Genomic DNA, 25,761 nt, shown 5'->3' on the forward strand with positions numbered 1-25,761 from the left:
TGTGTGCACGTACGTGTGCAGCAGGAGGAGGGAAGTGTGTGTGCATGTACGTGTACAGCAGGAGGAGGGAAGTAAGTGTGTGTGCACGTACGTGTGCAGCAGGAGGAGGGAAGTGCGTGTGCACGTACGTGTGCAGCAGGAGGAGGGAAGCAAGTGTGTGTGCACGTACGTGTGCAGCAGGAGGAGGGAAATGTATGTGCATGTACGTGTGCAGCAGGAGGGAAGTGTGTGTGCACGTACGTGTGCAGCAGGAGGGGGGAAGTGCATGTGCACGTACGTGTGCAGCAGGAGGGGGGAAGTGCATGTGCACGTACGTGTGCAGCAGGAGGGGGGAAGTGCATGTGCACGTACGTGTGCAGCAGGAGGGGGGAAGTGCATGTGCACGTACGTGTGCAGCAGGAGGGGGGAAGTGCATGTGCACGTACGTGTGCAGCAGGAGGGGGGAAGTGCATGTGCACGTACGTGTGCAGCAGGAGGGGGGAAGTGCATGTGCACGTACGTGTGCAGCAGGAGGGGGGAAGTGCATGTGCACGTACGTGTGCAGCAGGAGGGGGGAAGTGCATGTGCACGTACGTGTGCAGCAGGAGGGGGGAAGTGCATGTGCACGTACGTGTGCAGCAGGAGGGGGGAAGTGCATGTGCACGTACGTGTGCAGCAGGAGGGGGGAAGTGCATGTGCACGTACGTGTGCAGCAGGAGGGGGGAAGTGCATGTGCACGTACGTGTGCAGCAGGAGGGGGGAAGTGCATGTGCACGTACGTGTGCAGCAGGAGGGGGGAAGTGCATGTGCACGTACGTGTGCAGCAGGAGGGGGGAAGTGCATGTGCACGTACGTGTGCAGCAGGAGGGGGGAAGTGCATGTGCACGTACGTGTGCAGCAGGAGGGGGGAAGTGCATGTGCACGTACGTGTGCAGCAGGAGGGGGGAAGTGCATGTGCACGTACGTGTGCAGCAGGAGGGGGGAAGTGCATGTGCACGTACGTGTGCAGCAGGAGGGGGGAAGTGCATGTGCACGTACGTGTGCAGCAGGAGGGGGGAAGTGCATGTGCACGTACGTGTGCAGCAGGAGGGGGGAAGTGCATGTGCACGTACGTGTGCAGCAGGAGGGGGGAAGTGCATGTGCACGTACGTGTGCAGCAGGAGGGGGGAAGTGCATGTGCACGTACGTGTGCAGCAGGAGGGGGGAAGTGCATGTGCACGTACGTGTGCAGCAGGAGGGGGGAAGTGCATGTGCACGTACGTGTGCAGCAGGAGGGGGGAAGTGCATGTGCACGTACGTGTGCAGCAGGAGGGGGGAAGTGCATGTGCACGTACGTGTGCAGCAGGAGGGGGGAAGTGCATGTGCACGTACGTGTGCAGCAGGAGGGGGGAAGTGCATGTGCACGTACGTGTGCAGCAGGAGGGGGGAAGTGCATGTGCACGTACGTGTGCAGCAGGAGGGGGGAAGTGCATGTGCACGTACGTGTGCAGCAGGAGGGGGGAAGTGCATGTGCACGTACGTGTGCAGCAGGAGGGGGGAAGTGCATGTGCACGTACGTGTGCAGCAGGAGGGGGGAAGTGCATGTGCACGTACGTGTGCAGCAGGAGGGGGGAAGTGCATGTGCACGTACGTGTGCAGCAGGAGGGGGGAAGTGCATGTGCACGTACGTGTGCAGCAGGAGGGGGGAAGTGCATGTGCACGTACGTGTGCAGCAGGAGGGGGGAAGTGCATGTGCACGTACGTGTGCAGCAGGAGGGGGGAAGTGCATGTGCACGTACGTGTGCAGCAGGAGGGGGGAAGTGCATGTGCACGTACGTGTGCAGCAGGAGGGGGGAAGTGCATGTGCACGTACGTGTGCAGCAGGAGGGGGGAAGTGCATGTGCACGTACGTGTGCAGCAGGAGGGGGGAAGTGCATGTGCACGTACGTGTGCAGCAGGAGGGGGGAAGTGCATGTGCACGTACGTGTGCAGCAGGAGGGGGGAAGTGCATGTGCACGTACGTGTGCAGCAGGAGGGGGGAAGTGCATGTGCACGTACGTGTGCAGCAGGAGGGGGGAAGTGCATGTGCACGTACGTGTGCAGCAGGAGGGGGGAAGTGCATGTGCACGTACGTGTGCAGCAGGAGGGGGGAAGTGCATGTGCACGTACGTGTGCAGCAGGAGGGGGGAAGTGCATGTGCACGTACGTGTGCAGCAGGAGGGGGGAAGTGCATGTGCACGTACGTGTGCAGCAGGAGGGGGGAAGTGCATGTGCACGTACGTGTGCAGCAGGAGGGTACCTAAATCAAAACGGTCTATAATAAAAAATCACTATTAAAAATTTTACTATCAAGAAACAGTACAGGGCCAGCATGCAGCATGATGGTTAAGGCACTAGATCCCTCATGGCTGACTGTGTGGGTCAAGCCCTAGACCCAGTAGCCTGAGAAACACTCTGGGCATGGATGTATGCATCCCTAAAATCTTGAGAGGAGAAGGTACAGGACTGTGGCATGGCCATTCCCCCAGGGGATGATTTCTCACTTTCCCACTCTGTCTCTCCAGCTAGTACACACACCCTATGGAGGAAAAAAACAAAACAGTATAAACACATTTTTAAGTAGAAAGAAGCCGTTGAAAGAGCTGAAAGTGCCATGGATTGGGAGTGGAGAGAAATGGGGCAGTTTTGTGTTTCAACCATATGTAGGTGCTACCTCAATAAAAGTAAAATTTTAGCATTTACTTTTAAAGTAGAATTTTGTCTAAATGAAAGCAATGCTGGGCCAGTCCCAGGAGCTAGATCCCACATGGCTGACCACAGTTCGAATGCCAACCCTAGCAGCTTGAACAACGTGCCCAAAATCCAGACGGGATGGAGGAGGAAAGGATTGTGGCAGATCATACTCCACTGGGGTTCTCTCTCTCTAGCACGTGCAGCCTCTGGCAATTAGGAAAACAATGTCTGTGCAGTGCTTGGCTCTGAGCAGCCCGTGCTATGTGCAGGCTGGATCTGAAATGAGTCTTTGGCCCAGTCTACTCCTGCTTCCTCCTGGCTCCCTCTCAGTACCTGGGTAATGGGGAGGCAGGGACAGGGGAAGCAAATGGGGAACTCCTTTTGAATCTTAAGGGACATCCATCACCAACGCTGGGCAGCTGCATGGTACTTCTGATGGAAGAACAATGGAGAAGGACCGAGGCCCAGAGCGGAGGTACAGGCAGGGGCCAGGAGCAGGCCAGGACACTGAGGCTGGGACTCGGGGCAGCCTGGGCTCCACAGCAGCTGCCGTGCTATTTGTAAACTCCTCGGAGAGGCCAGGCCTGGATAATGGTGTTGCTAGGAGATGCGATCCACAGGGCGGCAGACTCCTGCAAGGACCTTATGCAGGCTGGGAGGTAGGTCGGGACAGGCGGGGCCTGAACAAAGAGGCTTCCAGAGTGGGGGTACTCGCCACCCACCAACCATCTGCTGCTGCCTGAGGCATGGAGTGAGAGCGGAGCAGAGGCTCCCCTGGCCTCACCCCCAACATTCTGCCTTGCACCTCAGCCTTCAGGGCCCTGCCAAGTAGGGAGCATACACTTGCCCCTCACCCACACAGGGAGCAGCTCTTCTCTTCTCAAGGAGTCAGGGGGCACTCATGCCAAGCTGGCAGCTGAACTTTTGGCAAAGGATTCTCCAGTCTTTACAGCCTTCCAGGTACCCCAGCCTCCCTGAGGACTCAGCTACTTCCAGGACCAGCAGACACAAGAGCCCCAGTTAAGCCCTGGGCAAGTCCCCACCTGACCTCAGCAGTCTTTCCTGGAAGAGCAGGATGGGAGCAGCAGCCTAGGAGGAGGTGCCTGGGACTCCACGTGGAAGGACGTGAGGGTGTGTTCCAGGCAGGTGTCTCAGAGGCCCCTTATTCATCACAAAATGCTCAGTAAGCACCTGCCAAGTGCCTGGGTCTGCCTAAGCATGGACCGGGCATCCAGCCCTGCTCTCACAGGGCTAACAGGCTACCTGGGCAGACAGAAAGCAGCGAGTCGACTGCACACCGTGGTGTGGCCGTGGAGGGTGTGGACAGGATGCTGGGAGTCACAGCAGCAGGAAAGGCCTGAGAACAGACTGCAGGAGGAAAGGGAGCTGGCCGTGCAGGGGCAGGGGAAGCGCTTTCCTGGCACTGGGGAGAGGGATCACACCACACCCCCAGGCCTAGAGCATCTAAGGAGCCTACCAGGCTGCAGGGCAATCCCAGGGGGCGCGGGAGAGACTGGAGGCGCGAGAAGGGAGCGCAGTGGGCTCCTGTTAGGTACCCCTACTTCCTCACCAAATCCAAAGGCACTTTCTGTGCCCTGGGAGTCCTCAGGGATGCCCAAGGTCCAAAGAGGGACTCCAGCTACTTGTTGCACCCCAATATCCATAGAGCCCGGGCCCAGGGCAAAGCCTTCCCAGGTCAGGGAAGCAGAAAATTCCTGGGTATGACCAGAGCCTTGGCCTAAAGAAAACGGCATCTGGGAACCAGCAGTTAGCATAATGGCTATGTCCCTGGACTCCCACATAGTCGACCGCGGTTCGCATCCCGGACCCGGTGGCTTAAAACTCACACTGGGCGCGTGTGCGTGCGTGCCCAAGATCCCGAGAGGAGAATGGAAGAGAAGGGATTGCGGCGTGACCATTCCCCCTAGGGGGTGATTTCTCACTTTCTGTCTCTATGTCTCTCTCTGTCTGTCTGGCGAGCGCACGCGCCCTATAGCGGAAAAAAGAAAAAAAACAAAACAAAACAAAAAACCTCTCCAAAAAACAAAAAGAAAAAAGAAAAGAAAACGGCGTCTGGTTATTCCCCAAACTAGCAGTGCAGGTAGGGGAGGACACCGGAAACTGCCACGGGGCGGGCAGCAGGGCAAGGGTCTGGATCTGAGGACCCCTCCTCTCCATCCCTACTGGCCTGTGACCTGTCTGGGGACACACCTACCCTCCACACACAGGTCTTTCCGTCCTGCAACTTCCATTCTCACAGAATTTTCATGCGTCGACGGTAAAAAGAAAATCCAAGCTTTAATGGCCTGCAGGGCTCTGTGTGTCCCTGTCCTGCCCCCCTCGCCATTTCCTTTCCAGTTGCTGACCTCTCCTCTGGCTGAGGCCAGCCCCAAACATAGTCCCTCCTCGCCCAAGACCCCCAGCCAGGCACACGCCAATTCTTCACAGTCCTGTGGTGACTACCCAGGCCCACAGACCACTCATGGTGAGGCATGGGGTTGGCCTTCCCTCTGCAATCCACAGCCTTCCCTGTAAGCCCAATGGCTGCAGCTCAGGACAGGACAGAGAGGTTTCTACTCCACACAGAGTCGAGCCCCCCAAAAGGAAGTGAGGTCCCTTCTTGCATAGCATAGTGGCATTCCTCATGGGATAGAGCTGTCATAGTCAAAACTTGTGGGGATGGAGGCCCAGCCCTGCTACTGACTTGTCTGGGATCCCTGGGTAAGTCCCTGCCCACCTGTACCTGGGTTAGCTGGGCCTTCTACCTACAAACAGACCACTTGCCTGCAGCCCCGTCCCTAATCCAAGATGCCGGAACTGAGGACTGAGACACAATGAGGCACCCTGCTTCCAGGCATCTGTACGGTGAGGCCCAGCAGCACATGCTGTGACCCGTAAATTTGGGATAGAAACCCTGAAGCAGGTGGAGCAGTGAGGGGTGGCGGGTCACACCCCATCGTCCTGAGGCCCAGAGGCGCCTCAGGAAGGAATCTGGGGAGAGGGGCTCCTAGCTCCCAGCCCCAGGCAGGAGGGGCGCGGTCCTCACCCTCGTAGCAGTCGCGCACCGTGCCGAAGTACACGTAGTACTGGTCGTTGGTGAAGAAGAGGAGGCTGAGCCAGGAGTCGAAGGCGTAGATGGGCACGATGAAGAGGATGCGCACGATGTAGCGCTGCTCATTGGGGCAGCTGTAGCAGCGCAGGTGCATGTAGATCTGCGGACAGAGGGGCACCGTCAGCCGGAGACGCTGTCCCTCCACTCCGTGGAGGAGGACAAGAACGTGTTTCACGGCGGCTCTGCCACTTATGCATTCCATGGCCTGATGCAGGTTCCGGCCCGAGCCATGGGGTCCTGCTCTGGGAAATGTGGATGACAACCTTCCCCAGAGCTTGCTGTGAGAACTGAGCCAACGCGGATGCACACAGCTGCGGAGAGCAAGCGGTGGCGGCTGAAGGCCGGCCTTACAAACTCGGGTGACTGTGAGGCCATGCCCAAGCCCAGAGTGGTCAAGGACCAGCCGAGAACACACAGTCTGCACCAGCGCCTGAGCTGGGCCTTCATCAGTGTCGGTGTGTGCACCCCTCCCCCCGCCTTACTCAGGGCAGGCCTCTGGTTAGACAGCAGCGGCACTGGGCTGCACGCTGGCCTCTGGGTTGCAGCTCCCAGGCCCAGTCCCCCCACTCCTGGTGCAGGGCACGAGACAGACACAGCCCTTCCCAGCTGTTCAGCAGAGCCAAGACACCGCCTCGCCATGTTAGACGCAAGTGAGATGTTCAGAAAGTACGGGAAACAGTACGAGCTCCACGCAAATGCCAGGAGCTGCCCGGCCAGGACCCTCGGTCCCTGCAGCCCTGAGTATTGCAACCCAGCACCTGTGACATTACACGTGGCCCAGCAGCACCCTGGGCTGGGGAAAAAGCAAAAATCCCTGCCTGCTATGAGCCGGTTGTCTTGGACGTACATGGTTCCTGAAGGGGCAGGGCAGCTGGAACCTGGGCAGAGCCACCGGCCCCTTCATGGGGCACTCTCCAAACCACTCCTTGGGCCGCCAAGGCCTGTCCTCGCCCACACCAGCCTGCCCTGAGGCTCAGGGACCCTGACTTCTATCCCAGTCCAGCCACCATCCTGCCTGAGACTGGTTCCCCTCCCTCTCCCGCAGAAACCGGGCAGTGGTGGCAAGTGCCCCTTCTGACAGAGGTGGGTAAAGATCGAAGTGCCTTCCCCACACTCCCTGCCCCCAGTTCTTGCAGAGCTGAGGCCCCAGAGCTATGCAATGTGAGAGTCCTGAAGGGCAGGCTGAGCTGCACTGGGCTGAGCGGTGCTGAGGGAGCAGGACCTCAGCCTCTCCACAGAAAGGCCCTGAGGATTCAGGGTTCGTGTCACTGCAGCGTACCTGGCCCGGCTAACTGATACCTGCTGGACTAGAAACCTCTCAGGAGTCTCCTAGAGGGTCCCGGTGGGCCTGGGTACCTGGTGGCAGGTGATGAGCAGGGCCGTCCACACGAAGAAGCCGGAGATGGCCTGAGCGGCAGTTGTCATCAGGAACACGGGCTGCTCCATGGCCGTGGGACTGCCCTCAGGGGTCACGGAGACACTGGGCGAAGCTGCTGCAGTCGTGGGCGATGCTGGGTCGGGGGCCAGCGCAGCCCCCCTCACGGTCATGGTGCCTGGCAGCAGGAGGCTCCCTGAGAGAAACCGAAACCCTGGAGCACGGGACAAGCTCACCTAGAGAGAGACAGCACCACGTCAGCTGCTCCCGGGTGGGTAGTAGCACTGGCAGGAATCTTCCAGGCCCCACATCCCCCTGACCACGCCGTGCCCAAAGCCCGGCCACCATCGTCTCTCCCCGGATTGAGGCACAGGTTCCTGGGAGGCTCCTCTGTTCTGCCCTTGCTCCTGCTGGCCAGTCCCTACATGGCAGTCCTGTGAGCCTCCAAATTCCGTAGCCACACCGGGTCCCTTCTCTGCTCGAAACTCTCCGAGAGCTCCCAGCTCCTTTGGAGTAAAAGCAGGTGTCCTTACAGCGGCCCACCAGACTGCCCGGTGGTCCTCTACGACTCCGATCTTATCACAGCCCGAGCCCTGCCTCGACTGGGCTCAGCCCCACCGGCCTCGTTGCTCCTGGAACACACCAAGCCTGGGCCTGCCGCGGGCCTCTGCACTGGCGCACACTCCCACACCTCCTCTAGGTCTCCCCGACCGGCGAGCACACGGCAGCCCTCCCCTGCAGCCCTTGTGACCCTTCTGCTTTATTTCTCTCCGAAGTATGCGCTCTATCTGACTCCAGCGGGTGAACTGCATTTACTCAGATGTGTTAGGTGTCCGGCCCCACCCCCAAATGCAAGCCCCAGGGCAGGGGCGCTGTCCTGCTCTCGGCTCTCTGCAGCGCCTGGAACGATGGTAGGCCCGCAACATGCGCCCGGGAAGTCCCCGCTGAGTACGCGGCTCTTCATACACCCCGATCCCCAGTATCGCTGCCCCGCAGAGCTCATCCCTACAGGCTGGCCAAGGCCTCTCTTTGCCATCTCACCCAGCCTCCCTAATGGCAGGTGTCTGTTTCTCACGCCCAGCCATGCTGTGGGGGAGACGTTCTGGCTCTCCGCCAGCCTGTGGCCTTCAAACGCCTCACCTTTAACTTGGCTTGTGTCCCACCCTTCTTAGAGGCCTGCCCCATACTCGCTCCCTGCCAGCACTGCCATCCACTCCCCACATCTCTGCTGTTCCACGTAGCACCGGTTCCCTTCCTGCCCGCTCTGCGGGCAAAAATCTCACCGGCCTCTGAATCCAGCATCCAAGACATTTCCAGTGGCCTAACTTGATGATCTGTTGATTTTACTCCCTACTTCATGAAGAATTGGAGGGTCAGCCCCTGGCATGGTGGTTACGGCAGCTGGACCCACACAGCCAACAACGTAGTTCCAGCCCCGCACCTGGTGGCTTGAGAAACGTGCTGGGGACGTGTGTATGCATGCCCAGAATCCTGAAAGGAGGGAAAGGCAGAGAAGGCATCGCGGTATGACCATTCCCCACGGAGGGATGTCTTCTCAATTTCCCTCTCTCTGAGCCTACTTGTCCTTTGACAAATTACAAATGAAGAAAGATTTAAAGAGAACCTGAGGTGACCAACAGTGGTGCAGTGATAAAACATGACTCTGCAAGGCTGACCCACATGGGAAGGTTCTGAGTTCACGTCCGAGGACCACCCTGAGTGAACCTGTGCCCAGGATCCAGGGCTGGCTGGGAGTGGACCACAGTGCCGAGACCCTGCTGGGGGTGCTGTCTCTCTCTCTTTCTCTCTCAATCTCTCTCACTCACTTATGGAAGAATTAAATAGTCTTTAGAAAAAAAGACTTTGGGATACCTCACAGAAATACAAAGAATAACATTAAGAGTTGGGGAACTGGCATGAATGAAAACTCCTGAAGGGAAAGTCCGTGAACAAGAAAGCAGTCCCGACCAGACGCTGCGCCTGCTCCTGCCCTGGTCTGGGACTCCCGGCCTCCAGGGCTGTGAGCGACAAGCCAGTTGTTTATGTGCCGTCCTCAAAGCAGCCTGAAAGGACTAAGGCAGCTGGCCCTCCCTCTCCACAGGCCCCTGAGCCCCAGGCCCTGAGGGGTGTCCCTCTCAGTGCTGCCACCTATGGACAGTCAATGACCCCAGCAAACGACCTGGACGCCTAACTGCCCAGATCACTAACTCTGGCACTACCCTGCAGGGTGACCAGAGCGCAGCTGACAGCTGACGGCTGACGGACGTGAGAGTGAGAGGACGCCAAGAGCGGAGGGTGGACACGATGGAAGGGCCTGGGCAGCACGGAGGCCCAGCTCCACCACCGGCCAGCTCTGTAACCCAGACCAGCTTCCCAGGGGGTCTCTGCTGCCTGACCCAACATGGCCAAACCCCAAGGTCAGCCCAGAGAACTCGCCTGGTACCACCCAAGTCTGCGAGCTATCGGTCAAGCCAGAGTACGGCCACTGACCAGAGGCTTCCCTGGGCCTTCTCAGGTAAGCAGTCTGCAGAGGACCCTGTGATCAAGAAGCTTCTCCGAGCTGGCTACCCACTCCGCTGCTCTGTCCTGGCTCCTCTCCAGCGTCCCAGCAACCCCTGCACCCTCTGCCATTATCCACCAGGGTGGCTCTCGGCTGATAGTCTGTACCCCAGAGAGCCCTTGAGATTTCTATTCTCCTACGTCAACATGATCCCTAACACACCAACCAAGAGACGGACCCAGATTAAAGACTCAAAAAGGGGGAAGGCATCTATATAAAGAAACTCAAAAATGGAGGTGTCTATATAAAGACTGGTGGCAAGCTTTGAAAAAGAGACACAGTGACAAGTCTAATAATAGCTCCTGTAAGGATGGTTGCAAAAACTGAAAACCAGTGCCAGAAGTATTTCTTTAAAAAGAAGATTCGGGTTGTAAATCACCATCTCTGTCTATAACCCACATTACGTGAATAAACACAGGAGCTGAGGGGGCCAGGAAGGACAGACGCTTGATTCTAAACCCTCACCTTCCATGTAAGGGTGGGCTGTGTCAAAGGATTCGGTCTGGACTACAGAGGTGGGGCTACCCTGAAACAGACACAGGCAGAGTGGGACTGGGGAGTGCCAGGCCCGCCTTCCCCTGGGGCTGTGCTCAGTCTGGGGCCCTCTGCTTTATCTATTCAGTTTCTGTTCCCATGAGCAAGACTGAAAGACAACACCCCAAAAGGCTTCTGACACCGCTCGCCCCAGCCCCAGATGGCCCAATCTCAGGATGGAAACCTGGAACCTCCAAGAGGGTCAGCCCCACAGAGCGCCGCACCTGCCCCCTGCCGGACCCTCCAGGGCCCTTGTGTTAACCGAAGAGCAACCCCAGGCCCTGGCAGAGCTCACTCACACTCAATTTCTTCTCCTTTTTCTCAGTTTTTGCTATAGGGCACATGAGTTCACCAGAGAGAGAGAGAGAGAGAAAGTGAGAAACCACTCCCTACGGGGACGGCCATGCCACAATTCCTTCCCCTCCATCCTTCTCTCAGGACTTTGCGTAAGCACACACACATGCGCCCAGCATGATTTTCAAGCCACTGGATCTGGGACTTGAACCATGGAATTGGCCATGTGGGATCCAGCCGCCTGCTGGCCCTGCTCGTTCACATTCTTGATGCAGATCATTCGGCTCAGAAGGAGGTCACTCAGTCCTCAACATCACGCCAGGATGCAAACCCAGGGCCTCTAACTTCAGGAGGGGGACACGGATGTGCTGCCATTCCACTCCAGTGCATCCCGAAAGGACGTGGCCATGCCTGCCCGACCACAGCCTCTAGGCTCTTCTAGAGACAGAGGAGGCCAACTCAACCCAGCCAGCCCGCCACGGTAGAGGGAAGTCAGGGTGGCCGGGGTGTTTCTGCTGCGCCACTGCGCTGCCCATGCTCCGCACTGGGGTCCGCACCTGATCAGCCGCTTACCCGACATCCTCGTGGCTTAGGAACCGTTTCCAAACGTTCCCTCGTGTTACTCTGAAGTAACGTTACCTACCTCTTAGAGCTGAGGAAGATGACGTGAAATTTGGTTTCATAGCACCCCAAGGTGGCACCAAATGGATCAAGGGTTTTCTTCCTACTCCCCTAAAGTACTCAATGCAACATTCTGACTCGCAGACGCAGGGTCCCTGGCACTCAAGAAAAGCTGATGTACCCCCCCAAAAAAAGGGAACCAGCAGTTAGCGTAATGGCTATGTCGCTGGACTCCCACGTAGTCGACCGCAGTTCGCGTTCCGGACCCGGTGGCTTAAACTCACACCGGGCGCGTGTGCGTGCGTGCCCAAGATCCCGAGAGGAGAATGGAGGAGAAGGGATTGCGGCGTGACCATCCCCCCTGGGGGTGATTTCTCGCTTTCTGTCTCTCTGTCTGTCTGGCGAGCGCACGCGCCCTATAGCAAAAACCTCTCCAAAAAAAAAGAAAAGAAAAGGAAAGAAAAGAAAAGCTGATGCCTGCGGCTCCTCAAAGGCCAGGCCCCCTGACCCAGGCCGCTGACCGTGCTTAAGGCAGCTGGCACGATGCTAGGCCCTGCACAACGTCTGCGGAGTGCTGGGGGCAGGAGGGTGCATCCTGGCACCGACCCTCTCACGCTCAGTGGGACGATTAGTTGGCACAGCCACCATGACTAATAGTTTGGCAGTTTCTTTTCTTTTTTTTAATGAGAGATTTTTTCTATAGGGCACATGCACTCACCAGAGAGACAGAGAGACAAAAAGTGAGACATCGAAAAATCATCCTCCCCAGGGGGAATGGCCACATCGAAATTCTTTCTCCTCCATTCTCCTCCTGGGATCTTAGGCACACACACAGACACACAGACACATGCCTGGCATGGATTTTAAGCCACCGAGTCCAGGACTTGAACCATGGTCGACTATGTGAAAGTCCAGTGATATAACCATTATGCCTGGTCTACTGCCTGGCAGTTTCTCATAAAAGTAATGTGCACTTATCATACAACCCAGTATCCCTCTTAGACATTTATTCTAGAGAAATGAAGACTTATATTTACCCAAAAACCTGTACTCCAATACTCACATTAAGTATGTGTCATCAGCAAAACCTGAAAGCAACCCAATGTCTTTCAATAGGTAAAAGGTTACAGTCTAACGGGCTGGACACTGAGTATTAGTCAGCAATTTAACGAGAATGAGCCACTGACACACGCAGCAATCTGGATGGATCTCATGGCATTATGGGTTTAAAAAATTATTACTTGACTTTATTTATTTTAACTTGACCAGAGAGGGACAGACTGAGAGAGAGAGGGAAAGTGAGAAAGCAAGCCACCAGATCCGGAGCTCGAATCCCAGTCGGCCACATGGGAGTCTAGCACCCTTAACCACACGCCAGCTGCCGGCCCCTTACTTTATTTTTTAAAAGAGATTTTTCTATAGGGTGAATATGCTCACCAGAGAAACAGAAAAAGACAGAGACAGAATGTCAGAAATCACCTTCTGGGGGTATGACCATACCATAATCCCTTCCCCTCCATTCTCTCGGGATTTGGGGCACACATGCAAATGTACCCAGCATGAGTTTTAATCACCAGGTCTGGGACTTGAACCACAATCGACTAAGTTGGAGTCCAGTGATGTAACCATTATGCCATCTGCTGGTCCCATGGGCATTATGTTTAATAAAACTAGCCAATCTTGGGCCAGCAGGTGGCATAGTATTTAAGAGATTGGATCCCACATGACCACCTGCATGGTTCAAATCCTAGACCCAGCAACCTGAAAACATGCCAGGTGTGTGTGCGCACGCATGCCCAAAATCCCAAGGAGAATGGAGGGAAGGGGGAGGGATTGCGGCATGGCTATGCCCCCAGGCGGTAATCTTTCACTTTTCCTCTCTCTCTTTCTGGCTAGTGCACGCACTCCATAGCAAAAAGACTTAAAAAATAAATAAAAAAACAGGGCCGGCAGGTGACACGGTGGTTAAGACGCTAGACTCTCACATGGTTGACCATGGCTTAAGTCCCAAACCTAGTGGCTTGCTTTCTCACTTTCCCTCCCTCCCTCCCTCTCTCTGTTTCTTTCTCTGGTCAAATTAAAATAAGTAAATGATTTTTTTTTTTTTTTTTTTTTGCTATAGAGCACGTGCACTCGCCAGACAGAGAGAGACATAGAGACAGAAAGCGAGAAATCACCCCCCAGGGGGGATGGCCACGCTGCAATCCCTTCTCCTCCATTCTCCTCTTGGGATCTTGGGCACGCACACACACACGCGCCCAGCGTGAGTTTTAAGCCACCAGGTCTGGGACGCGAACCACGGTCGACTACATGGGAGTCCAGTGACATAGGCATTACGCTAACTGCTGGTCCCAGTAAATGATTCTTAAAAAAAAAAAAAACTAGCCAATCTCAAAGGTCTGTGTACAGTAACGATTCCATTTATATAACATTCTCAAAATGACAGAATCATAAACATGGAGCACAGACAAGACCTTGGAAGGGGACACTGACAATGTGGGGGTGTGTGCAAACATAAAGGGGCACCAGAGGGGCTCCTTCCAGGTGAGGGAGCATGAGGCTGAATGAGCCAACATGCGATAAAACCACAGAACTGCCCAGAGGCGCATGCACACACAGGAAGCTACAGTCTGGAGTCATTGATAGGACCTCCACTGACTCCCCAGCTTTGATACAGTAGTTCAGCGAGATCCCCAGGCATTGATACTGAAGTGCAACTAGATACAATGTCACCAGCGGGGAAGGCTAGGGGGAAGACACACAGGGCCCCATGGAGTGGTTTTTGCAACTGCCTGTCAATTTACAATGATTTTAAGATAGAAAGTTTGCAAACCTTCATCAAGTAGAAATGGAACTGGAGTATCTGAGAGTGAAAAATAACTTGATAGCTGGGATTTACTCTTTAAAAGGAGAAAACTGCAACAAGGTTGTAGAATGTTGCTAACTGCAGAAACTCAGTAACCAGCAAGTAGAAAGGCACTGTACTAGGACTGGTCCCATGGTCTGGTTGGTTTAGGCAGCTAGATCCCACATGGTAGTTCAAATTCTGGACCTGATGACTTCAGAAACATGCCAGATGTGTGTGTGCACGCATGCATGTGTGTGTGTGTGTGTGCACACCCAAAATTCCAAAAGGAGGGAGAGATAAGAAGGAACTGAAGTGTGACTATTCCCCATTGGGGGTGGAATAGTCTCCCTGTCTCTCTGGCAAGTGCACAGGCCCTCTAACATACACACACACCAAAAAATAAAAAATAAAAAAATAAAAAAGAAAAGAAATGCATTATACTATTTTGTTCTACTTTTGTGTATATATTTTTAAAATAATTATTTATTTAACTTCATTTATTCATTCATTTATTTTAATTTGACCAGAAAGAGACAGAAAGGGAGAGAAAGGAAAAGGGAAAAAGCAAGTCACCAGGTCCAGGACTCAAACCATGGTCAGCCATGTGGGAGTGTCCAGTGCCCTAACCATCACACCACTTGCTGGTCCCTACTTTTGTGTATTTGAAATTTTCCACAGTAAGATGCTTCAGATAGTAGAACAGAATTTTCTATAAAATCTGTAATGGGATGAAATGACTCAGGATAGAGTCTGTATCAGAGATTTATTGGTTATCTCATAGAAAAGCAATCCAAAAAAGTTGTCAAACCTAACAAAGGAGTTACATGTTTTTCTTTAATAACCACCACCAAAAAAAGTTCTAAATTTGCCCATGTTTTTCTATGCCAGTTGGCTGTTGGCAATGTGCTTTCAGGACAGCTGGTGGCATGGTGGCTAAGGAGCTGGATTCCACATAGCCAACTGAGGGATTCAAGTCCTAGATCCAGCAGCTTGTAAAAGCGCTGAGCATGCAGGCACGTGTGCCCAGAATCCAGAGAGAAGACAGGAGAAGCGGGACCACGGCACGGCCATCCCACTGGAGGAGTTCTCTCACTTCTCCAACCCTTAATCTGCTTCTGTCTCTCTGGCGAGCACATACTCTATGGCAAAATTTTAAATCAAACAATTGCTTTTAAAAGATACGCTTTTGGGGCCAGCAGGTGGTGTGGTGGTCAAGGTGCCGGATTCCAACATGGCACACCATGGTTCGAATCCTGGACCTGGTGGCCTGAAACTCACATCAGACACATGTGCGTGTGTGCCCAAAATCCCAAGAGGAAAATGGAGGAGAGGGGATTGTAACATGGTCATTCTTCTGAGGACGATTCCTCACTTTGCCTCTCTCAGTCTCTCTCAGGCAAGTGCATGCGCTCTATGGCAAAAACCTGAAAAAAAAAGAAAGAGGGAAAGAGAAAGAGAGAGATGCTTACTAGTGTTTCCAAACCACCTGTAAAAGTACGCTTACGTCCCTTCATAGGACAGGCACGTTATCACAACAAACGAGAAAGGCACTGCTCTTTGAAAGAAACCTAGGCTCAAGCCGAGAGTTCAGAGAAAGCGTATCCGGAAAGGCCGCTGCCGTCATGGGTTTCATTACCAAGCGCGGCAACCTGTTACCGACCCCTCTCCAAAACAACCCGTCATAACTGGGCTTCACGAAACAGCATTTTCTGCTCTGCGTAAACTTTTCCAAAGCACTTGAATGGCTTTTGGACTCATGTGTTAAGAATGTTTAAAATAAAACACCTTCCATTTAGTTTATGAAAACATCTGGGACCAGCAGTTAGTGTAATGGTTATGTCACTGGACTCCCATGAAGACTACTGTGGTTTGAGTCCCGGACCCGGTGGCTTAAACTCACGCCGGGCACGTGTGCGTGCGTGCCCAAGATCCCAAGAGGAGACTGGAGAAGGGATTGTGGTGTGGCCATCCTCCCTGGGGGGGTGATTTCTCACTTCCTGTCTGTCTCTATCTGTCTTCCTGGCGAGAGCACGTGCCCTATAGCAAAAATCTCTCAAAATAAATAAATAAAAACATCTGATGGATACCAGGGAGGACAGAAACATACTAGCTAAATGTTAACCCATCCTTTGCACGCTCATGGGTGGGATGGAAAAACGAGTAACGCGCTTTAGAAAGTAAGCCAGTGGAGAGTTTCCTGTGTGTGCGCGGCTGAGCCTGGGGCAGGGATCTCTTTCTGAGACAGCGGCCATGAAAGCCCAGCATCTAAACGGACCAGCCGTAGAGCCAGGCCTGCCAAATGTTTTCTCACAGGGCACGAAAGCACGCTGTCCAAAAATAACTGAGCATATGAAGCCAGAGATTTCTGTACCATCAACAAAATAAATTTTTAAAAATTATTCCATCTTTAGCTCTTCCTTTGATCGCTATCTTTAGAACAGGTTCTCTTACGTACATAGTATAGTAACAGCGTGGATCTAACGGCCGTAGCTCCATCTGCTCGTCTGCTTTCTGTAATTCCATTTCCCACGGCCACAAATATTAAGTGGAAAATTCTACAAATAAACCGTTCATGAGTTTTTGTTTGTTTTTTAATTAAGGTTTATACCTTGGGGCTGGCAGGTGGCATGGTGGTTAAGGTCGCTGGATACCCACGTGGCCGACCACAGTTCAAGTCCTGGACCTGGCCACTTGTTTTCTCGCTTTCCCTTTCTCTCTTTCTCTGCATCTCTCTGGTCAAAATTGGAGAATAATAACAAATAGAATTAAATAAATAAATAATTATTTTTTTAGAAAAAGTTTTTGCCATAGGGTGTGTGTGCTCACCAGACAGTGAGAGGGAACGTGAAAAATCACCCCCTGGGGGTGATGCCACAGTCCTTTCTCCTGGTGTTTTGGGAACACGCACATGCACCCAGTGTGATGACTCGAACCACAGTCGGCTGTGTGGGACTCCAGCACCTGAACCACTACACCACCTGTCGGCCCCAGTTCCTAAGTTTTAAATGGGTGCCACTTGAGTGGCATGATGAAATCTCTGTCCCACACGGGATGTGAATCGTCCCCTTGTCCGGCGTATGTCCACACCGGCTGCTGCCTGCCCATTGGGCACTCAGTTATCGCACTGACTGTCATGGGGTTGTAGGGCTTGTGTTCAAGTAATCCCTTTTTCGGTGTTTGTTTTTGCTATAGGGCCCATGTGCTTCCTCAAGGAGGAGAGTGAGAAATCACCCCCCACTCCAGAGAGGGAAGGGGGATGACACCACAGTCCTTTCTCCTCTGTTCTTTTGGGATTTTGGGCACACACACACATTCATGTTTTCCAAGACACCAGTTCCAAGAACTGATCCGCGTAGTTGGCCATGTGGAATCCAGCCACCTTAACCTCCGTGACACCTGCTGGTCCACAAAGAACTCTTATTTTACTTCATAATGACCCCCAAACATAGGAACAGCGATGTCGGCAACTCAGATGTGCCAAAGAGAAAACATAATAAAACATCATGTGTTTCCTTCAGTGAAAAGGTGAAAGTGGGGTGTGGTGGCGCCCGCCCTATGGCAACAACAAAAAAAAAAGGTGAAAGTGCTCGAATTTTTTTTTTTTTTTGGAGAGATTTTTGCTATAGGGCATGTGCGCTCGCCAGACAGACAGAGAGAGACAGAGAGACAGAAAGCAGGAAATCACCCCCCAGGGGGGATGGCCACGCCGCAATCCCTTCTCCCCCATTCTCCTCTCGGGATCTTGGGCAAGCACGCACATGCGCCTGGCGTGAGTTTAAGCCACCGGGTCCGGGACTCGAACCGCGGTCGACTACGTGGGAGTCCAGCGACATAGCCATTACGCTAATTGCTGGTCCCAAGTGCTCGAATTATTAAGGAAAAAAAATCGCATGCTGAGGTGACTAATACGCACAGGGCAGGAAGACACCGTGAGACAGACCACAGTCTTAACTTTCACTGCAGTGTACTGTTCCAATTACCGTACCTCACTACTGACATCGGCCATCTCTCACTGTGCCTGGCCTTTGTTTCTGTTGTGTGTGTGTGTTTCACCACAGGTGTGTGCGTACAGGAAGAACCTCATGCATTTAGGGTGTGGTACCCTCTGGTTTCAAGCATCCACTAGGGGTCTCAGATCACACCCCCAGCAGATAAGCTGCAATGACTGCTCACCAACAGCGTATTTCAGTGGTGTGATGTTCACACAGGGTTGTTTTGAATGACAAGGATGTGTGATCGAAGGAACCTGACAAGCAGCACCGTAAGCTGTGGGCAAGTGCCCAAGGCTTCCGACCTGGGCCTCCCGCCGCTCTCCTCTTCTCCACCATCTCTGCCTCTCTGTCCTTACTCGTCCCCACAGAGTCCCCAGCTCCCTTAGTCCCAGAGGCCGCAGGTCAGACAGAAACCAAAGGCAGGTACTTCCGGCACCCCCGTGTGGCCCACCTATTGGCAGGTGCGGTCACGCTACACCTGTCTTCCACTCACAGGCAGCCAGCGGGCTGTGAAAGGCCAGGCAGGCAGTCGGCCTCTGTCCCAGGCTCTGGGTCAGGGAACTGGGCTGGCATCTCAGTGTCGTCACCTGAGCTGGGCCTAGGCAGGTGACCAGACCTCTCTCTGACTTCCTTTCTTAGGGGAAGAATACAGTGTACTGTCCTACAGCCGAGGCCGTGGGACCCAATGAGTTTCGGAACTCAGAATGTCTCTGATTTTAAAAAGTATGGATTATGGTGCTGACACCCCCAGAGGAGTCCAGGCAACACCCCAAATCAAACACAGTATTTCCATAGAGAAACATATGTCTAGTCGTCCTAGGTGAGGTATTTTTAAAGACCATAATTAGTCTCGCATCAATTCAGGTCAGATTTTTGCCACACAATTAGCCCGCTGCAGACTGAAGAACCTTAGGGATTTCTGAGTGTTCCGGATTCCAGAAGGGTGAAGAAGGGGTGTGAGCTCAGGGCCCCGGGGAGGTGGATGCGCAAGAAAACGGCATTGAGTGTGCCTTACTTTCATACTTTGTTTTCTTTGATTCCCAGATGGTATGTGTGCTCACCAAAGACAGAGATACAGAGAGAAAGAGAGAGAGGAGAAAGCACCCTCCAATGGCGGGTGGTCACATTGCAATCCCCTCTCCTCCATTTCTCTGTCCCCAGTACTTTCTCTGCAAGTACTGTTCTTCAAGCTCCTGGAGCTAGGATTCGAACTGTGGTCACTCACGTGGGACCCGGCTCCCTTAACCACTAGGTTGCACTTACTTTCAATGATAGAATCCTTTGCCCTGACCTACAAACATGCCAGGAGCTGGCCATGGGATGCAGTCCTGGCTCCTCTGCAGGAGCTGGCCATGGGATGTGGTCCCGGCTCCTCTGCAGGAGCTGGCCATGGGATGTGGTCCCGGCTCCTCTGCAGGCAGCCTGGGCCCAGTCTCCCCGCCCAGCAGTCCAACCCCTCTGAGTACTGTAACACTGGGTCCTTGCAGGCCCTGCACAAGTGAGGCCCCATTTCTGCAACCACAGGCCTTCCTCTCCCCACTCTCAATTCATCCCGAACATGGTGGTCTCCCCCGAGGGCAGCCCACTCCTGCCCACTCTCTCCCAGTCCAGCCTCCAACGCTGGTCTCCTGGCCCAGCACGATGGCGGGCACACGGCAAGGATATGGAAGAGAATCAAGCCACTGACTGACAAAACGCCAGCATCAATGCCCTGCCACACACAGTGGTTGTCCTCACCGAGATCCTCCACGCTGCCAACACGTTCCAGAGCTGAGATGCAGGACCCAAGGGTTTGGCTGGAAGGAGGGTGAGGCCGACTCAAGCCACTGTCTTCCAACGTGGAGAAGCCACGCCAAGGAGGGCAAAGGGCCCTGTCCCGTGGACTCCTGGACACACCCCACTCCACCTGGCGAGGCTACAGGATGGTGAGAGTCTGCCAAGGTAGAGATGCTTCACAGACCCAAGAACCGCATGATGCTACTAGCTTTTAGTGCAAGGAGCTCCCGCCCAATCGGCACAAGAAGTTCCCAGGGGCGCCAGCACCAGAGAAAAAAAATTTGCCCTTACCTGTCTTCTTGCCCACGAGACTGAGACCTCTGGCGGTCAGAGGTCATAGCTTAGGTGTTGGATGCCAGCAGCCTCTGAGACACAGGCCAGCCCTGACTCTGCTTGTTCATTCTTTTTGAAGCCTTTTGAGGTCCTATTTTCATTCACCAGTTTCAGGTCCAAACCCTTTTGAGCTGCGGCCACGAAGCATCCCTCGGGCAGCTGCCACCCACAGGCCGAGCTAAGCTGGGAATCCCTCCCCCGTATGTCTCAGGAATATTAATGCAACCGGGAGGGCCTTCTGTTCTCTCACTTAACACACACGGGGAAACTTCCACCCCAATGCGTCTCCCTGGCAGACTGAGCGCGGTTTATCTGAGCTGACCACGCTGCCCCCCTCCGGGGACTGCTCCTGCTCCGCCCACTCTGGGTGGCTGCTTTCTGGGGGAGCTGACCCACATCAGAGCAGGTCAGCAACCCACAGCCTGGCCCTCCTCCAGGGGGATTAGACGGAGAGGAGAGGCCAGCCAGAGGCTGCCCAGTTCTGCCAGGCAAGCCTTTTCAGAGAGAATCACATGCCCTCCTGCAGGGAAAGGGTCCGCTGGGCCACACCCATCCCCTTCAATCCCACAAACAAGCGCAGGCCAATCTAGCGGCCCTCCTCCTCCTCGGCCAAGTCCCCACTCAGGAAAGGAGTCGTCCAGTCCGTGGAGCTGTCACCTGGAGGGCGAAGGTGCAGAAATAAACAGGAACAAAGGAATAGAAAATCCTACCGTGAGACGAACTTAATTCAGCCTTGTAATTAGTCCTTTTTAAAAAATACATGTAAGGAAGGGACCAGCAGGTGGCACGGTGGTTAGGGCACTGGACTCCCACCTGGGCATTCACGTCCCGGAACTGGCAGCTTGCTTTCTCACTTTCTTTCTCTCTCTGTTGAGTGTGTGTGCTCTGCAGCAAATTAAAAAGTAATACTAATGATATGGGAACCAGCAGTTAGCGTAATGGCTATGTCGCTGGACTCCCACGTAGTCGACCGCGGTTCATGTCCCGGACCCGGTGGCTTAAAACTCACGCCGGGCGCGTGTGCGTGCGTGCCCAAGAGCCCGAGAGGAGAATGGAGGAGAAGGGATTGCGGCGTGACCATCCCCCCTGGGGGGTGATTTCTCGCTTTCTGTCTCTATGTCTCTCTCTGTCTCTCTGGCGAGCGCACGCGCCCTACAGTGAAAATCTCTCCAAAAAAAAAAAAAAAAGTAATACTAATGATAAATAAAATGAAAGAATTTAAAAATTCAACCACAAGACATTATTGTGTGTGTGTGTGTGTGTGTGTGTGTGTGTGTGTAATGTACAAGTCTGAGATTGAAGCATCTCAGTTTTCTCCCAAACGGAGAATGAATGGACCAATGCTCAGACTCTTTCGATTTTTTTTGTTGCTTGGCAGAGGGCATATGCACTCACCAAAGGTGGGGGTTGGCAAGTGTGGGAAGTACCCCCCCAAAGGGACATGGTCACACTGCAGTCCCTTCTCCACTTCTCCATCCTGTCAGGGTCTGAGGCATATTTACAGCCCCAGCGTGTTTTTCAAGCTGCTGAAGCTGGGATTTGAAATATGGTAGGCATGTGGGATTCAGCTCCCTTAATCACCAGGCTACCTGGCTGGCCCTAGCTGGGCTTTTGAGTCCCTCTAAATGTGACCACCTTTCCAGCCAGCTAAAATCCTAAAGGGCACTGAGCAAATGGGCCTGCTTTCAAAGGCAGAATCTTTTTCTTTTTTTTTTTTTTGGGGGGGGGGGGGCTTTTGCTATAGGGTGCGTGCCCTCGAGAGAGACAGAGAGACAGGAAGTGAGAAATCACTCCCCAAGGGGGATGGCCACAACGCAGTCCCTTCTCCATTCTCCTCTCAGGATCTTGGGCACGCACACACACACACCCCCGGCGTGAGTCTAAGCCTCCGAGTCCAGGACTCGAACTGCAGTCAACTATGTGGGAGTCCAGCGACATAGCCATTACGCTAACTGCTGGTCCCTCAAACGCAGAATCTTGAATCCCAACAGCCCTCCTGCCCCATGGGAACATGCTATCTTAGCCAAGAGCCCAGCACTTGCTCCATTCCAAGACCCTGTGAGCCAAGAAGCCTGCTCCCTGCCCAGGAAACCTTGCTAAAAACCTGAATACCATCCTGCAAACACACCGGGATGGTGGGCTAGCCTCCACCCAGGCAGTCCCTCCACAGTGGCGAGTGCCCCAATACACAGGACATTTCACAGCGAGGTTGGACACCATCCAAACACTTGGCACGACAGGAGGGCTAAATCAACAGCAGCCTCGAAAGGTAGACTCCACACAGCCACGAAAAAGAACAGGGCCACCGTGTGCACCCTGGGGGTTTCTCTCTGACACTGCCGAGGAAAGGCAGCCAGACACAAGGAGGACCCTTGTCTGCTCCACTCGCAGGAGGGTTCGAGCAGGCCAATTAACTGAAAGTCAGTGGTAGTGGGGCCAGCAGGTGGCATGGTGATTGAGGCGCTGGACTCCCACATGGCTGACTGCAGTTTGAGTCCCGGACCTGGTGGCTTGCTTTCTCGCCTTCTCTCTCTGGTAAGCACACATGTCCTATAGTGAATTTGAATATTAATAACAAATACAATTAAATAAGAATAAGTGGTGGTTATCTGGGAGGGTAAGTGACCATGAGGCGGTCCCTGGAGGCCTCTGGACTATGCAGCTCAATCCAGACAGTGGTTTACATGGATGTTTACAGATCCAAAAATCCACCCGGCTGTACATCTGTGATCTGGGAATTTACTGTAGTAAGTTAAACCTCCACAATAAGTTTTTAAAGAGAAATAATATACTTCTGAGAAACCTTTGTTATGCTGAGTCCAAAAGGTCTCACACAAGATTCTGACCCCTTAAGGACTTACAGTCTAGCAAGCAGAAAATACCCTCCAATGACAGTAACAGGCCGTCTCCAGAAGGGCAGGGACGAGAACAGGGCACAGATGTGGGGTCTCCTGTGATCCGAGAGAGGTGGCAGAATAAAACAATTAAATGCAGAAGTCTTGGGGGGCGGCCAGAGTCCAAATCCCACTTCTCATGGTAGGACCTAGACAAGGTATTTGCTCTGCTTTCATCTGCAGAGAATGAATCACTGGGGGCCGGCAGCTGGCATGGTGGTTAAGGCACTGGACTCCCACATGGAAGACTATGGTTTGAGTCCTGGTCCTGGTGGCTTGCTTTCTCACTTTCCCTTTCTCTCTCTGTCCAAATTAAAATAACAATAATAACAAATAAATAAAAGTAAGTAAATAATTCTTTAGAAAAGAAGGGGGGGAGGGGGGATCACCCAGCAGCACGTCATAGATTCTCAAGGATGCCAGAAAGGAATCCGCACCAGGCACTAACACGCCAGGCCTCCAGGCATATGGCTGCTATTCCCCTGCTTCTAGGCTGGGCCTGCCCCTGCCAGGCACTGGGGTCAGTTCACAGAAGTCAAACAGGCCCTGGCCCCACAACTTCCAGCCCAACGTGAGCAGGGTGGTTGCCCAGTCGCTCCCTCCGCAGACACCTAACAACACACAGCTGTGAGTGGTTCACAGGCTTCGCCTGGACGGAGTGCGGCCCCGGGAGAAATCGCAGAGCTGGCACACAATGCAAAAGACCCCAAGTGCCGGCAGAGGGGGCACACAGAGGAGCAGGGGAGGACAAGGGGCAGTGTGAGGCAGACACTAAGTTGGCCTTGAAGTCTAGCTAAGATCTGGGCAGTGGAGGTGGCTTTGGAGGCAAAGCCAAGCAGGTGGGAGGGCAAGGAGACAGACAGAGCAAAAGGACTGGTTGAATGTGGCTCAAGAAGGGGTCTGGGGGGAACCAGCAGTTGGCGTAATGGCTGTCGCTGGACTCCCACGTAGTCGACCGCGGTTCACGTCCCGGACCCGGTGGCTTAAAAAACTCACGCCGGGCGCGTGTGCGTGCGTGCCCAAGATCCCGAGAAGACAATGGAGGAGAAGGGATTGCGGCGTGACCATCCTCCCTGGGGGGGTGATTTCTCGCTTTCTGTCTCTATGTCTCTCTCTGTCTGTCTGGCGAGCGCACGCGCCCTACAGTGAAAATCTCTCCAAAAAAAAAAGAAGGGGCCTGGGAAGAGAGCCTGCAAGGCCGGGGTCACGCGGTACTTTGCTGCCAGAGGGGAAACCCTGAAGGTTTCAGAGGTCAGGAAGCGACCCCAGAAGAGGAGGGATTTAAAATGATGACTGGGACCAGCAGTTGGCGTAATGACTGTTGCTGGACTCCCATGTAGTCGACCGTGATTTGAGTCCTGGACCCAGTGGCTTAAACGCACACCAGGCGCGTGTGTGTGTGTGCCCAAGATTCCGAGAGGAGAATGAAGGAGAAGGGATTGCAGCGTGGAGAGAGAGACAGAAAGCGAGAAATCACCCCCCGGGGGGTTGCCCACACCACAATCCCTTCTCCTCCATTCTCCTCTCGGGATCTTGGGCACGTATGCACACATGCCCGGTGTGAGTTTAAGCCACTGGGTCCGGGAGTCGCATGCATTTTTAATTAGCTAGTGGTCAGAGGCCTGAGGGAGGCCAGTGAACTCCCCACCCCGGAGGGGGTGGCCAGAACCTTGACCATTCTACACAGGGCAAGAAATGAAGTTACAGTTCTCACGGTTTTTATTTTAATGTTTTGAAAAAGTTGTATAGTCACAATTTGGCAATCAAAACATGCACAGGGTTCCCAGCACGTTCAGCACCAGAGCCGTGTGCAAAGGCCCCACAGTCACCAACTTGTTGAACATACATAAGCAAAAGCACTGGCTACTTTATTTTTACCCAGACAGTGGCTCCCGGACACACCACTGCTTCTTCCACTCAGCAATTTATCTTAGCGACTGTTCTGTCTCAGTGGAGTTTTATCTTCTTGCTTATTTTTGGTGTTTTTGCCAGAGGGTGTGTGCACCGGCCAAAGACAGAAGGAAAGAGAAAAAGCACCCCGCGGAGAACGGTCACATGTCACAATCCCTTCCCCGCCATTTCTCTCTCCTTCCAGAATTTTGTACATATATGTACACGTGCAGGCATGTTTCTTGAGTCCTGAGTCCAGACTTGAACCACGCAGTCAACCACGTGGGATCCAGGTGACTTAGCACGCCACAGGCTGGCCCTCCATCTTAGTCCTAAGCCGCACAGTACTCTGTGGCGTGGACGGACCGTGATTCGTTCATGGCTCTCTGCTAATGGACATTCAGGTTACTTCCAATCTTTTGATATTTGAGATAAGACCACAATGACTAATCTTGCAGCTCTCTCCTTCCGCACATGTATTAACACAGCTGCAGAAGAAATTCCTAGATGTGCAGCTGCTGGAGAAACTATACGAACACCGGGAATTCTGCGGAGCATTGCCAAGGAGGGGGGTACATTCAAAGAGCTAATCCAAGAAATGAACCTCGATGTGGGAGAAAACACAGTCTGTAGTATTAAGGTGCCCAGGTGAAGAAATGGCAGAACAAAAGCTCAGTTCTCAGCAAACAGCGCTCCGGGGCAGGAGATGGTGGTGGACCCAGAAGAGCCCCATTCTCACCCTCCAGTCCAGGGACTCACATCTCCTCGGCTATAAGAAGGCTAGACTCACTTCGCAGCACAGACCAGCTCCGATGTCCTCACCCAGGGAGGGTAGGAGGGT

General features: G+C 53.7%; 1 protein-coding gene across 2 annotated transcripts in view; it reads right to left on the reverse strand.

Annotated features, from left to right (window-relative positions):
* TMEM184B (transmembrane protein 184B) overlaps positions 1 to 7,410 on the reverse strand; it is a 27,842-nt gene extending 20,432 nt beyond the window's left edge. For both annotated transcript variants that reach the window (XM_006155352.3, XM_006155351.3), the window contains exons 1-2: positions 7,160 to 7,410; positions 5,738 to 5,903 (exon numbers count right to left, since the gene is read on the reverse strand). In XM_006155352.3, coding sequence (XP_006155414.1) covers positions 5,738 to 5,903; positions 7,160 to 7,351 — 358 coding nt within the window. In that variant the 5' untranslated portion in view covers positions 7,352 to 7,410. The remainder of the gene's footprint in view (positions 1 to 5,737; positions 5,904 to 7,159) is intronic.
* Between the last annotated feature and the right edge of the window lie 18,351 nt (positions 7,411 to 25,761).

Source organism: Tupaia chinensis, unplaced genomic scaffold (assembly GCF_000334495.1).
Source record: "Tupaia chinensis unplaced genomic scaffold, TupChi_1.0 Scaffold000450_1, whole genome shotgun sequence".
NCBI classification, from domain to species: Eukaryota; Metazoa; Chordata; class Mammalia; order Scandentia; family Tupaiidae; genus Tupaia; species Tupaia belangeri.